The 15197-nt window shown below is 41.9% G+C and overlaps 1 protein-coding gene across 1 annotated transcript in view; it reads left to right on the forward strand.

Annotated features, from left to right (window-relative positions):
• Positions 1–15197, forward strand: part of ITFG1 (integrin alpha FG-GAP repeat containing 1) — a 116176-nt gene that overhangs the window by 78872 nt on the left and 22107 nt on the right. Inside the window, exons 13-14 of the mRNA XM_079988808.1 lie at positions 2765–2808; positions 5786–5864. Coding sequence (XP_079844934.1) covers positions 2765–2808; positions 5786–5864 — 123 coding nt within the window. The remainder of the gene's footprint in view (positions 1–2764; positions 2809–5785; positions 5865–15197) is intronic.

Genomic DNA, 15197 nt, shown 5'->3' on the forward strand with positions numbered 1-15197 from the left:
TGACCCAGAAGCTGTACGCCGGCTCCCTCGGCCAATAAAGCGAGATGAGCGCCGCAACCCCAGAGTCGGCCACGACTGGACCTAATGGTCAGGGGTCCCTTTACCTTTAAATACTACCTTATTCACCTAGGCCTGGGATGTCCAACCAGTAGATCGTGATCTACTGGTAGATCCCCGGCTGATCCTGGTAGATCACGGGATTCTTATCATGTACAAAAAGTTACGGGGGGGAGCTTAAAAACTCAGTGCAATCCTCTCCCCCCCCCCAAAAAAAGCTCAACTCCTCTGGGCCCTTCCCTCCTATAAAAATCTCAACAACTCTGGGCAATCCACCGCTCCCACACACACCCTCCTCCACCCTCCAATGACAATAGGTAGATCACTGCCAGTTTTTTATACTGGGAGTAGATCACAGTCTCTTGGGAGTTAGGCATGCCTGACCTAGGCATTTGAATTTATTAGCATTTCACTTCCTGCTTTTCTTTGCTAGATTATTTTTATTGCATTGTTTTGTGTACTGCGTTTTGTTCTGTTTTTTGTTTAAAAAAACACCACCCCAGAATCAAATTGTGTGACAAGTGATGCACAAATGGGTTACGGTAAATAGATAAATAGCTAAATCAGTCCTGGGCTCTTCATTTATATGCTGCTGTATGGCTTACATGGAGCCCTCAGAAGTCTCCCATCCAGGCTAAGCACCTGCTCAACTTTATCAGTGCATACAATGGTGAGAGCTCCTTGCCTCATTCACAAGAGCCCATTTTGCCATCACTTTAGCTTACATCACTTAACAGGGAAAGCAAAAGAATTCACATGGTTCTATGTATGCAAGATTGCTTAATTCAGCAGAGTATGTAATGAAATTGTTCAGCTAAATACAGCTTTCTCTTCTTCTGGGTACCTGCTGAGCAAAAAAAATGTGACCTAAATATCCTATTTAAGATGCTGTGCAAAGTTGGAAATTATAAAAAGTCCAGAATAATGGTGTATGCACTTGCTGGTTTCCGTTTCTATTTTCCATTGTTTCCCTCTGAAGCGGCATTCATGGTTTTTTGTGGGTATTTTTGCAACTAAAATTGCAAACCCACCCATTACTTTTAAAAGAACAGTTTTGTAGAGGGCAAACTTTTTTCTTCCAGAATTGCCCAGCTTTGGCACTAAGTTATTAAGGAATTGGCTGCTTAATCACAGCGTGCTACATGGTTGGACTAGCTTTAAATCTTGGCAGAAGGATGAAGTGCTTTCAGGAGCAGATGTTCTTGGAGGTATTAAGGGGCAGGGAAGGAAGGAAAAAGTGAAAGAGATGTGAGTTGGTAGCCTGCTGGCAACAAGCCCTTTCTTCATTTTCCATGATCAGTAAGCTGTTTTCTCAGGCATTCTCTTCCCCGCCCCCAAACTGATAGAATTTTTTAACATCTGTGTTTAGGAGTGATAAAATGGCACTCTTCTATTGCAGATGAGACCTAAGGTTGTGTCTATTACAAGCTTGGAAGCAGGAGACAAATACGCTTTTATAAAGCTTTATTTTTAAGTGCTTTGTGGTCTATATGATAAAGTCAGCACCGTGCTCATCCTTTCACTGCGCTCTTCAAAAGTAAATGGACACCTTTTCATAGTACAGGTGGTGAGGCTAAATCAGAGAGGCAGTCTGTGGTTGAGCCAGTATTTAACCCAGATCTTCCAAGCATTTTTCCAGCAGTATTTTCTACTCAGCCTCCCGTGACCTGCTTCCTGGATGCATAGATAGGCTTCTTAAACAGAGGCTGCTTCGTTTCTCCATAAGTTTGCTCAGTTTTTTCTTTTTAGTTGGGGCTTTTCCTTCCAAATGATGAAGCACACAAACCCATTTATAAAATGTTGCTGTGTGGCACAAAAACACTGATATGTTCCAGTGTTTTAACATAATATTGCTCTATTGCAGGTTGTTGGGCTTTGATCAGAAGAAACCTGGGTTCAAATTTTCACTTAGGCACGAAGCTCAGTGGATGACCTTGGAATAGTGACTGTGTGTCTCCGTCTCCGTCTATCTCTCAGCCTACTCTGCTTTGCAGAGTGGTTGTAAGGATAATGTAGGATAGTATTTTTTCATGCTCATAGGCCATTGCAAATAATACATATAAAATGGCTGTTAATGTTACATTAAACATGAGCAAATATACTTCTTATTTAAGATAAGAATGAAGTTAAATCCTTGACCTATCCAAGAATTGATGATAGTTCTCTTAAATTAATGAATCGCCTTTTTTACAACCCACAGCCATGCAGGATGGTTGTGAAAATAAAACAGGAGATTTCCTTGTATGTCACTCTTTGAGCTGTTTGGTGGAAGGCTGGCTAAACGATGAGAAACAATAAATGGAATATTGAATCAAGAGTTGAAAAAAATAAGCCTGAGGAACCTCTATTTTTAGCATGCATTTTAATTTGTTTTCGTTCTTACATGAATATTGAGTCTATATTTGGCATCACGTCACCCAGACAAGAAATAGGTGTGATAGAACAGTGATTACCTAATTAATGCCTTCATTATGTGAAGCAGCATAATTTGGACAAATCAATAATGTTTTTTTAAAGAATGTTACTGTGAGATAAACAACAGTAATTAAAATTTTTAGGAGCCTTTATAAAGAAAAGGCAACTTGACTTGGATGTGCAAATTGAGCATGAAGCAGTGACAATTATAAGATTGCGGGGAGATGTGTACAGAACAAGCCTGTTAACAGCAGAGATAATCATTGGACTCCTCCCCATTGTTTATCCACAGTGCTCAGCGGTCTTTGTTCCAATGACTGTCCGCGAAAGATAACAGTAAGTATGCTGCTAAAGGTTGTTGTTACTGAAATGATTTGGTGTCCTTAATCTAAAAGGCAACGGACAGAGGATAGTTTAACCCCCATATCTTGCATGCTAAGTGCTATTATGATAACCCAGTACGTTTCTTCCTGGATGAGAGAAGCTTAACTTTTAATTCAGTTGTATGTAGAGTTCATAGTCCACTATCTCCATTCCTCAGGCAGTCTGCAAGATCTTGCCCATATGGAAAAAGTGAAGGAAGGCTTCAAGACTTCTGCCAAGAGATTAGAAGCAAGGCTCCAAAATGTTAATAGGATGATAGAGTTAGAAGGGACCATGAGGGTCATCTAGTCCAACCCTAGCAGTTTAGGAATCACAGCTAAAAAATCCCTGACCAATAAAGCCACCCAACCTCTGTTTAATAACTCTCAACAAAGGAGAGTCCACCAACTTCCAAGGTAGTCCATTAACTGTCAGACAGCTCTTACCCTCAGAAAGCTCTTCCTAATCTTTAGTTGGAATCTACTTTCTTGTCATTTGAATCCATTGGTTTAGGTCCTGCCCTTTGGAGCAGCAGAAAACAAGATTGCTCCATCTTCCATATGACAGCCCTTCAGGTATTTGAAGAAGGCTATCATACCACCTCTAAGTCTTCTCTTCTCCAGGCTAAACATAGACAGCTCCCTCAACATTTCCTCATAAGGCTTGGTTTTCGTAAAGTTGTGCTTTGCTTTCTTAGTCCTTTGTTTCCTTATGCATTCTGAACTCCCCGCTCCCCTTCAGCATCCTATTTCCCCCCCCTGCTCACTTTGTCACACAATGACACTTAAAAGGCACCCAGATTTTAAAAGCAGCCCACAGTGCAAGGTGGGCAGTGAGTGGGCTGCCTTTTCCACCAGGGGAGATGGAGAGAAAGCCCCAGTGCACATGCCGGCTCCACTGAGCACCAATGCACATGTAAAAGTGTTTGCTAAATCACAGCACTGGTTATCCAGCATGAAACTTTGCAAAGTTTGCTCTGCCTTTTTCATTGACCATGTTGTATCGTGTGCAATGAAGCCTCTGAATAATAAGCCTTGAGCAAAAATTTTAAAGCAATAATTTTGAAAGGCATGTCAGCAAGGCCCAATTTGTGAGCACTCCTTTCACACTGGCTCGCTTGACAGCTGGGTTCCCCAAGGCATGCTGTAGTTGAAACATTTGCCTCTCACTTATCTCCTTTGGACTTTGAGGATCCAAATCTTCTTGAACGGTTTGCCTTGTTCTTTATTCTCCCTTCCCAAAGGTACTGAATCTTGACACTTGGGGCGGGGGGGAATGAGCAATGTTCTCTTTCCCATATGCTTTGTCCTTCTGACTTGTATCCATGTTTGTATTAATCTCCCTAGGAGGCATATGTGAAGTTCATAATGATTTTGACTTCAGAATAATTTATTTATAGTACCAAGCAACGCTGCCTTAAGTGAATATGATAAATGCACCAGAATCCCCATGCCTACAAAGCTCTTGGGTTGGGGGAGGTGGGACGGCAAGCCCTAGAAATGTTCACCCTGTAAACAGATCATTTGGAGCATTAGAGCTGTATTGATATTCAATAAATTGGTGTGTACTGCATGGCCATATGTAGACTGCAAAGTTCCCCCTGGGGAACTAAAATATCAGACCCACAGACAGATACCATCTAATACTGCATATTGTTAAGCACCAAAGACAGATTTGGCATCTTAATATGGGCAACTTCTTGTCCACAGGTTTGCAGTTTAAAGAAAAGATATTATCTATATAAAGAAAGGAGGTAGGAAAGGGAAGAGGTAAATGAAGCAAATCATGGGAAGGAAGGCCTGGGCCAAGAACAGTATTTAAGGATGGTTGTGGATGGAGCAAAGCAGATGTTATCAGGCAGTGCAGGGGTGGGAAAACTGTGGCCCTCCAGATGCTACTAGATTCCAGGCCCCATTATTCCCACCTTGCATAGCCAATGGTCAGGGATGATGGCAGCCCAGCAGCAACTGAAGGGGCCACAGGTTCCCTACACCTGAGCTAGAGAGTATTTCTCTGGCAAGGGGCAGCTATGAAAAATATGTCCCGGTAGATGACAGTGATTGAAATTCTGGACTCAGAAACAAGATAGGTGGTGGCCAGGTAGAAAGACTGAGAAGACCAAAAAGGTGAAAGAAGATAAAACAGACAGAAAGGAGTGAGAGAAATGGACACATTTAAAAGATATGTAGGAGAAGCTTGAGCTGAACATGATTGAGCAAATCACAACAAGGTGAAATTGTGTAACCAAAGTGATACTCAGAAGACGAATGGAGTGGCAGACTTGAATAAGGCAAAAGCAGACTCCATGGTACCCCTTTCCAGTGCTAAAAGAGAGAGGCCCACTAATAAAAAGCCTGGGAAATGGTTGCACAACCATTGTGTTTTTCAACTTGCATAAGCCCTTTTCTTGGCATCTGCTCTTCTTATCAACTGTCAGCCTGCAGTCACTCATCTTTTAGACTTGCATTAGCTGATGAGAATAAGTATCTTCTCTGGAAACATTTGCTGTTTTCTGCATCATTGGCTAAAAAGGACTCCAAACATTCCTTTTCCCACACCAGATTGGACTTGCAACTTTAAATGCTGTTATGCTCGTTCAAATCGACGTCAGAACACAATGACTAGGTTAGTGCTGGGTTGCTTTGGAACTGCTGTCTTCTCTTTGCAATCACAGTACATTCAGAAGAGCACGTACAGGAGCAAATTGTCAGCCGTATTGTTAGTTTGGTAGGGAAGGGTAGGCACCCCTCGTGGTTATTTGCCACATGAAAACAAAATTGTATTCTAGTCTCAGAATATCAAAAATAAATCATTGTAGAGTTCCCAATATTGCGCACATCAAAATGAGTCTGCAGTCATTTCATGGTGGGGTGTTTTTTTTTTCTTTGCTGATTTTTAAGCTTTGAAAAGAAAAGGGGGAAATAATCCAAGTCATTATCTTTCATTCCAGCCCTTCGGTGTGAATCAACCTGGACCTTACATTATGTATACCACAGTGGATGCCAATGGATACTTGAAAAACGGTTCAGGTAAGACTTCTTTCTGTTGACTGCTTTCAATGTGAATTTCCCAATGTGGAGCACACCAGCATTGGTTGTGGGGGGATGTCTTCAGAGAAAGGGAACCAGTTGAAGAATTGCCTGGCAATTGCCTGGATTCACCAAACCCTCCATGGAAACACAAGAGCATGGCAGGCAATGATAATCCCATAAACCAGTAGTTTTCGACCAGTGTGCCATAGCACCCTGGGGTGCCTTGAATGAGAGTCAGGGGTGCCAAGGGCAACACTGGCCTCTGTCCCTCTCCTTCCTTTCCACCTCTGATGCCCTATCGCATGTCTGCCTCCCAAAGGTTTGTGTGACTATTTACCTCACGTTCACTTTTGGCCAGTCTCCATTGGGCCACTAAGGCGGGGGGTGTCCTTATCCTAGGCCCCTGGGGGTGGCGTGAGGACCAAGGGCGGCAGTGGCGGTGGCTGCTCAGAGGACTCACAAGGAGAGGGGAGAGGGAGGAGGCTGAGGAAACAATCTGCAAGGGAGGGTGCTCAAAAAGGGGTGAGGGGCTGCTGGCTTGCAGGCAAGGGAATATGGACAGGATATCCTGTCTATGCAAACTTGATGCGTTCTTGAGAGAGCTGGCATTCTTAAAATAGTTGTTCAGATACTAGACAGCAGAAGCAAAGGAAGAAAACAACGAAATAATCTCGGTTTAAGACCCATTATGGATCAAGACTAAGATACTTGAACTTAGATTCCATTGAAATCAGTGGGGCACGTAAGTCAGAACTTAAGTGTGTCTCACTAATTTCAGTGGGCTCAAGTTCAGTTAACTTAGTTACCCACAATTTGTACCTCTCTTTAAGTTTTGTCCCATCAGCATCGTATTCAGCAAACATTTTTTAAGAACCTGAATCGTTAAACGAGAAAACAGTGACAAAAGATGGATTTATAACATAGAATCATAGAATAGAATCATAGAATCATAGAGTTGGAAGAGACCACAAGGGCCATCGAGTCCAACCCCCTGCCAAGCAGGAAACACCATCAGAGCACTCCTGACATATGGTTGTCATGCCTCTGCTTAAAAACCTCCAAAGAAGGAGACTCCACAAATAGGCATCTTTCAGTCTTTCTGTTGTGGGTGCTGTGCTTTTGTTGTTGCCAGTGTAAGGAACAAATAGTAGCCAAATTTCCATAGAAAAAAAGAGAGTAAAAAATAAAATGTCATATTTGCTGTTATCTTGCCCCCTGCACCACAGACACACACACTTGTAGCTAGCTAGACTGTTGGATGTGAGCTAATCAGTCTAGAGTGTTAGTGTGGAAACACATTGAAGTGTCTCCCAGAGTTGTGAGTTTTTGCTTACTTGGAGAGCCGCCATGGCTAGAAAAATGGTCTTGGGTGTAGAGGAAAACAGCTTTGACTGCCTAGCAGAGTTATTGTGATGGTTGTTGTCAAGGGAGTGAATGATGGAAGAGATAGAAATGTAACAATCTAACATCAATAGCTTTGGGCATGTTTTTAGCAAATTACTTCGAAAGATGTTACCCCGGGGTTAACGCTATCAATTTCTAAATCATTTTCAATTTTTATCTACATTTGTTTTCCTAGGGAGTATGTTGTTGTTTAAAGGCCCTGTCCTGTCTTTTACACAGCTCTGCCTGCTTGTTTCAGACTTGAGTCCCCTTGATAGTTAATTTGCTGATAGGAGCCCACTTCTTTACTAAGACCCAAAGGTAATGATGACCCATGAATATACATGACTGTGCTATAATTGTATTCTCCAAGAGTTGTGACTTTAGGCAAATGGGTCCCCTTTTCTCGTCAGAAAAGTTATGTGCCCTTTTTTTTAGGAATGGGAGAATGGATGAAGTTTTTTTCTATATTAAGAAAGCTAAGTTGTTAACCTCCTTATTAGGGCGAGGATGTACACAGTTAATGCAGCTTTGAATGAATGTATCATGACCTTTAGTTACTCTTAAGTGCACTCATTGGGTCTGTTTATGCAGTCATAACTTCTTTTTCTGTTTACTTTTTCACTCTGCTGGTCATGAATGATAATGGGGTCGGTGCAATCTCAGGCTTGCAATCCTTAATATTTCAAGGGAGCTGATGCCTTGTAAACGCACACAGGGTTGTGGAACAGCTGGCTGCAGGTACCCATATAATTAAGCAGATTATAATAAGCATCTCATATACAGACAGGGTGGTCATATTTTAACTATTCAGAACTGGCAGCAGACCGGATCTCTGCATGAAAACTGTCAGTCTGGGTGGTTTTATAACTATGTTGGCTTTTAATAAATGAAAACATTTTTAGCACACAGATGGTAAGGAAAACCTGTCCCTCTGATAGGAGGACAGAGGGAGAGGTAGAAAACCAGCCTGGAGGTTGTACCAGCAGAGAATTCAGCTCCCTGGGAGCCAAGCTTGTCTAAACTTCCAGCAGACTGACATACATAGACTAAGTAGGGCAGGCCATAATGATTGATAACAGGGATCTTTTGAGGACCCAGCCTTTTTACATGGATCCAATTTGGATGTTCATTAGTTCCAGTTATTTCAAAGGCCTGTGCAGCTTGTGACATGCCATCAGACATGTGACTTGTGGATTTTGCCCAGGGGTCATCCAGAATCTCTCTCACTCCAATTTCCTACAGGATTTCAGTATGAAATCACAAGTACGAGCCGTTTGTGCTTCTAAAATACCAACAGCTAATGACCATTCACAACTGCTGCCTTCTGGGGTCAATGCCGTCTGAAATGGCACTGTCACATCTAGAAGGGAAGGCTTGTGGCTGGCTGCTAAAGGGCTCAAGCCTCATGATAAGAGATACGATGACTCCAGCACAGCTTAAATGGCAAAGAAGCATGGTTTATTCAAATGGATCAAACCCCAGACAGCGAGTGTTAGTATGGGTGAGGTGATGAATCATACATCATTTCTTTCCATAGTGAAAATGGTAAAATGTTGCCATCTTGGTAGTTTAAAAATCCATACATCTTATAAATATATCCCCTGCTTCCTCAGTGTTAGCAGAAACCCAGGTTCTAATCTATATTCTGTCTGTTTTGAAAGTAGTTGACACTTAATTCGTCAGAGCAGAATATGAATGTTTAACTAATGATTGCAGCAGAGGTGATGAACCTTTTAAACCTGGCGAGACAGATCCTTCACTCAGCCGCTGGCAGGAGGTCACTTTGGTCACCTGTCAGTCTCATGTCATCAATGTGGCCCACTTTTTCCTTTGTGATGTGGCTTGTGCACTGCAAAGGAAATTCCCAGCCAGTCCACATAGGACTTGAAGTCACCACTGATGAATACTGACTTCCTTCTCCACTTTCCCAAACTCCACTTGGGACCAATCCCAGCAGGGATTGCGTTTAGCACCAAATTTTAGGAACAATAAACACAAGCCCCACTTGCCAAAGAGCAATCAGGATCATATTTTCAGGCTCCCAATTGTTCTCTTGCAGTCATATCTTTATCTACGATACACCTGATGTTGTATATAAGAGCTTTTCAATCTGTGTGTCACTCCCCACACTCCTCCCAGGGCTGGAAAGGGGTTAGTTTAATGTTCGATTTGCTAGTAAAACTGAATTACTGTGTCGCGAAACGATGCATGTCTAAAAAGTGTGTCACCAACATGAAATGTTTGGAAAACACTATTGTATATTATGTCAGAGGTGGGTCTGCCTTAGAAGGAAACAGCCACGTGGGCCTAACTGCTGGGCCTAATTAGACTCACAGGTCAAAGGTTCATCACTGCTGGTTTGGAGCATGTACTGAGAATTCTAGGTATTTAAAATGCTGCTTAACAGTTAAACTTTACTAGGCTCTTTCCCAAATCACAGGTGGTTCAGAAACAACTTAATTCAAAGCTGCCTGAGCAGTTCTTAACTCTGAGGGTCAAAGGAGCCCTTCTACAAAGAAACTCTTAAAATAAGGAATTATTTGTTTTGGAGCGGGTCTAATTGCATTTAGCAAATAACACTAGCAAGGCACAATGTAGCTTCAAATCATCCGAGGCCTTTTAATACATGATACAAATATGTCAGATATATATATAATTCCAGATACCATGTGTAATGTAGTGAATTCTCAAGAAAAAGAAGCTGGTGACCTAGATGCCAATAAAGTAATGCGGGATGTTAGTCTAGCACTGCAGCTAGCCTGCAGTCAGTGCAAGGAAAGTCATTATCCTTAAGCAATAATTGTTAGGAGCTGGTTTGGCAACTATATTAACTTGGAGGAGAAGAGGTCTGTGAAAGTTATTATGGAGGTCTTTTCCAGCCAGAATGCTGCTCGCTAACATGAAATGTTCATGAATGATGAACTTTCATTTGAACCAAAAATTGTAGCCGTAGATAACAAAAAATAGTTCTTTGTGAAAAAGGGCTCAACGAAAAGGGTTCTGGTATAATAGTTTTCTTGTACGATGGTCTGTCATTTCAGAAAAAAAATGCTACCAACTTGCTTGCAGAATGTATGTCTGGGCATAGCATTTTTTTGTTGTATGTTTGGCAATAAAATGATGTTTGTGTTCTATATGTTAAACATATTAAAGACTCAATCTGTGACCAACATCTTCCATACAGCATAGCCTAGGGGAAAAAGTGAACTTTTTGCTGTAGCTGAGTTATGCCTTCTCAATATCCATCAACCTACACTGTGCAGACGTTCATCTCAAACACATTTTTTATGCTGTTAACCTCCTTGGGCACTTCACCAAAGACACCAAGAAAGCCCATCCTCTAGGAGATCAGTTCCTATAGAGATGTGAAGCACAAGGTGCAAAAAAGCGACATTTTTCAAATCAGGGCCTAAATAGAAAGCCTTGTAGTTTCTTACGTTATAAAAGAGAAACAATTAATATTGTGTACCCTAAATTTTCCAATGTGCAGTTTGTAGTATAACTAACTTTGTTTTTTAAAGATTGCAGGAGGTCAATCTTTTGCAGCCCTCTTTTACACAGTAATGTATAATTACCTTCAAAATTTTCTGTCCTTTCCATTTAAAAAATCATGACTTGTTAGACTTGAAAGGTGCAGCTGTGGAGTCCTTTCAGAACTATTTTACAGAATAGAATAGTAACAGTTTTATTTGTTTGGCTATAAGCCATAACAAAGATAAAAGATACTCAGAGCTCAGCCACAAATTTGACTCCTAATTTCCTGGTTGCCAACACAAATAGAGAAATAAGGAAGGTAACACAATTTTCCTTGTCCGACATTAAAAGACAGTAGTTGGGGATAATGGTGGACTTGTTAAGTTGTGTGGTGACAGATGTTTGACCTACCTACCGTATTTTTCACTCTATAAGACACACCAGACCACAAGACGCACCTAGTTTTTGGAGGAGGAAAACAAGAAAAAAATTATTCTGAATCTCAGAAGCCAGAACAGCAAGAGGAACCATTGCACAGTGAAAGCAGCAATCCCTCTTGCTGTTCTGGCTTCTGGAATAGTTGTGCAGCCTGCATTCACTCCATAAGACGCACACACATTTCCCCTTACTTTTTAGGAGGGAAAAAGTGAGTCTTATAAAGCAAAAAATACGGTAATTCCTTCCTCCAACCAGCAATTGCAGTAGCACAGGAATTCAAAAATTAGCCCCATGGCACATGACTATTTATAGTCACAGGCACCTTTAGAAAAACTAGTGCCACTTAGTATTATTCTAATGTTGCTGTGATGGCTGCTTAGATAAATATTTGTAGATATATTACTGTGGTCAGCAGAAGGAACCAGAGGAACTGCTTGCCCCAACCCTGAGAACCTGTAGCCATTGTTGGACTACAGCTCCCATCATCCCTAACCATTGGCAATGCCGGGCGATGCTGATGAGAGATGGAGTCCAGCCCAACCAGAGGAACCCTGTGCTTTTGATGGCTTAGGGCAGTGGTGGCAAACCTTTTAGAGACCAAGTGCCCAAACTGCAACCCAAAACCCACTTATTTATCGCTAAGTGCCAACACGGCAATTTAACCTGAATACTGAGGTTTTAGTTTAGAAAAAAACAAATCATATATTAGGGTTAATGTAACCCTTTCCATTGATATATAATTTTATGGTGTAACTCAGTGCTTTTTTCTATTAAAAGTGTTTAGGGATACTCTCATTTTGACTCAAGAAAATCACCCTCGGGGGAAATAAATACAGTTCTAATTGGGGAAATTAAATACAGTGAATTTCTTCTCCCATTAAATTCACAAAATGTTTAGGGGTTTGCATCCCCCTGTGTCCTCACAGAAAAAAAGCACTGGTATTAGTCCCAAAAAAGTAGTATTATGAGCCATCAAACCTTGGAAATACACTTTTCCCAGAAGGTGCACTGGAGGGCTTGTACTAAGAGCCACTAAGAGCTTCGGGGGGAGGGGGGAATTGTTCTGAGTTGAGCTTGGGGGGGGGATTCCATAAAATCGTTCAACACCATCACAGACTTACACCAATTGTCTCCACCACAATGGCAGCCAGTCGAAAACAGCACTTGACACAGCCACCAATCACATGCACTGGCGACGCAGGGAATCTCCTGCTTGTGCCTTTCAGGAGCCCAGAGAAGCCGGAGAGTACCATCCGCCTAGTCCATGGGTAGGCAAACTAAGGCCGGGGGGCGGATCCGGCCCATTCGCCTACTAAATCCAGCCTGCGGACAGTCTGGGAATCAGCGTGTTTTTACATGACTAGAATGTGTGCTTTTATTTAAAATGCATCTCTGGGTTATTTGTGGGGCATAGGAATTTGTTCATTCCCCCCCCCCCCCAAAAAAAAAGATACAGTCCGGCCCTCCACAAGGTCTGAGGGACAGTGGACCGGCCCCCTGCTGAAAAAGTTTGCCTAGTCCCTTTGTGTGTGCACGCTCTCTCGCTCTCTCACCCATAGACCCGTTGCTTCCCTGCTCCAATCCCCCCCTTCCATGCTCTACGGAGCGTTTCCCACCCATAATGGCATGGGGGGGGAGAGAAGCCACCCACTTCGCAAACACCCAGCAACGGTCCTGTTTTGGTGATTACGCACGTGGTCACAGAGAGGGCTCTGAGTGCCCTCTCTGGCACACATGCCATAGATTCGCTACCACTGGCTTACGCTTGACCCCACTGCAGTGTCTTCTAGCATCTAAAGTTCTTATGCTTTGTGAAGCAGATCTTCTCAGGAACTGGGGGAGTTAATAGTGTGTGAATTGCAAAGGTATGTAGGTGGAGGAGTGATAACTTCAAGTTGCAATAGAGCTCAGCCCAGAATTAAAGCCTTATGATGTATAAATATTGATGAATTTGTGAGATTAGTTTTTAAATATTAATGGCCCGTTGTTTGCAAGCAATATTATAGTCAGCTTCTTGAGTGTCAGGCTTCGGTGTCACTCTTCAACCTTGCCATCAAACAGATGATGATTAGCTTATTAGCGCCTAGCATTTACTAAGCGCCGAGCAATAAAACACAGATATGAATTTAGTTCATCTTACCCCAAGCTATACATTAATAAATTATAATTAAAATAATTCCTGACATTTATATCTAGCATTCAGGGTGTTCAAAGTGTTTCGCATATGTTGTTCCCGTAATCCTTTCAACAGCCCTGCGAGTCATGTCTATATTTTCATCCATGTTTTGTAGGTGTGAAGCTGAGCCTCATAAAAGGTGGGCTGTCCTGAGGCCACCTGGTGAATTGGTAGCAAATGAACTGGGGTTTTTCCTTCATTCCCAATGCATTGTGCATTTCGTTATACTAATAATGCATTTTTTTCTAATTTAAACACAGGACATAGGTATGCTGATGGCTTGTGTCCAACTAAGTCCCACTGAGCAGACTCTTCAAGATCAATGGACTTAAGTTAGAGTCCCTTGATTTAAATAGGTCTACTCTGAGTATGTCTTATTCAGATAGAACCCCTGTGCATTTTAGTGCAAATTAAAGAACTTGCTTGACAGTTTCCTTTTTAAAGTTTTTGTAGTTTAAGCCCTCTCTCTGAAGATCAGCTCTCACTTTTGTTTTGGGTCTGTTTGGCTAGAAATTATCACATTCAAGTATCAATCACCCAGCTGAAACGATTTATTTTCTGAAGTGAAGGGGGATTAGGCCGAGTTTCAGCTTTTAAACAGAGCTTCTTGAAGTTTGGGAAAGACTTCCTAAGTGTCAAACTAAATATTTGAGGGAAATCAATTATTTGCAGAACCGAGATTCATTCAGATGTTCCTGTGAGCAAGGAAGGCATACCATCATCCAGGACAAATTCCAAAGTAAACGTAACACTGCTAGTTTAAACAACAACAGGCAGAACAACAAACGAGCCCTGTGGCACCTTCACAGTGTTATTGTGGCATCAGGGCTGCCATTCAAGCTTTTAGACCTCCGGCCTATACTGTGCTATTACTGCATTCAAAGCGCTTTGCAGAACGAATTGCTGTCGAATAAAATTCCACCGCCCCAAGGAGTGTGCTGCTTAATTCAGATTACAGAAAACTACAATGAGCAGCTTCTATAAGCATCTGTCATTCTCCTCTATTGCTAGAATTCTCCCATTGGTGCTTGAATAGCAGGGGACCAGCAAAGAAACCTGAAAAAGATTTGAATTATTATTATTATTAGGTTTCCTAAACTATATTTTTGGCTGCAGTTTTCCTGTACTATTAGGAGAATTCTCTTCAGACTTTATTTTCCTAACTAGTTAGGAAGCTGTGTCTATAATGTTTCAGAGAGACATGACTAATCACTGTTAAATTCTGTAACATATTAACCCCGTGGCTCTGTCCGACAAGCATGAAAGGGCCGCAAGAGCATATCTCTGTCCTTAGCTCTGGGATCATTTTTCTTCTTGATTCATTACTTTTTATGTCCAGATTCAAACTAGATTCCACAACCAATGCCTTATCACGGAGTTTTTGTTCTTTGCTGGCGATTTTCAACCCTCCTTGGCAGTCTGGCCTTTCACCTTCTGCTGAGCCAGCATCTTCGTTAGACCTTCTGGGCTTACACAGTTTAGTAATGCCATTATTATTTAGCGCCGTTCTAGGTCCTTGAACTTATGATCTGCAGTAATAGTGCAAGCTGCGTACAAGTTGTTTGCAGCAGCTTTACCAATATAGTTATGATAAATACGTTTTCAGCAGCATGTAAGATACAATCATTTCATGGAGCAGAAGGCTAATTCTCATTAGGGAGTCCCCTCTCTTTTGTACTTGAGAGGCAGTGCTTGAAAGGAATGCTTACAGGAGGCAGAATATTCCCTAGAAAAGGAAAGGGAGAACATTCCCTGGGGCCAGGGATCCAGTTTCAGACAGGGTCCAAAATAGCTGCGTAGAATGCATCAGGGGTGGGTACCTTTTGCAGCCCAAAGTTGCACATTCTTGGGGGGGG

Source organism: Podarcis cretensis (genome assembly GCF_951804945.1).
Source record: "Podarcis cretensis genome assembly, chromosome: 8".
Taxonomy (NCBI): Eukaryota; Metazoa; Chordata; class Lepidosauria; order Squamata; family Lacertidae; genus Podarcis; species Podarcis cretensis.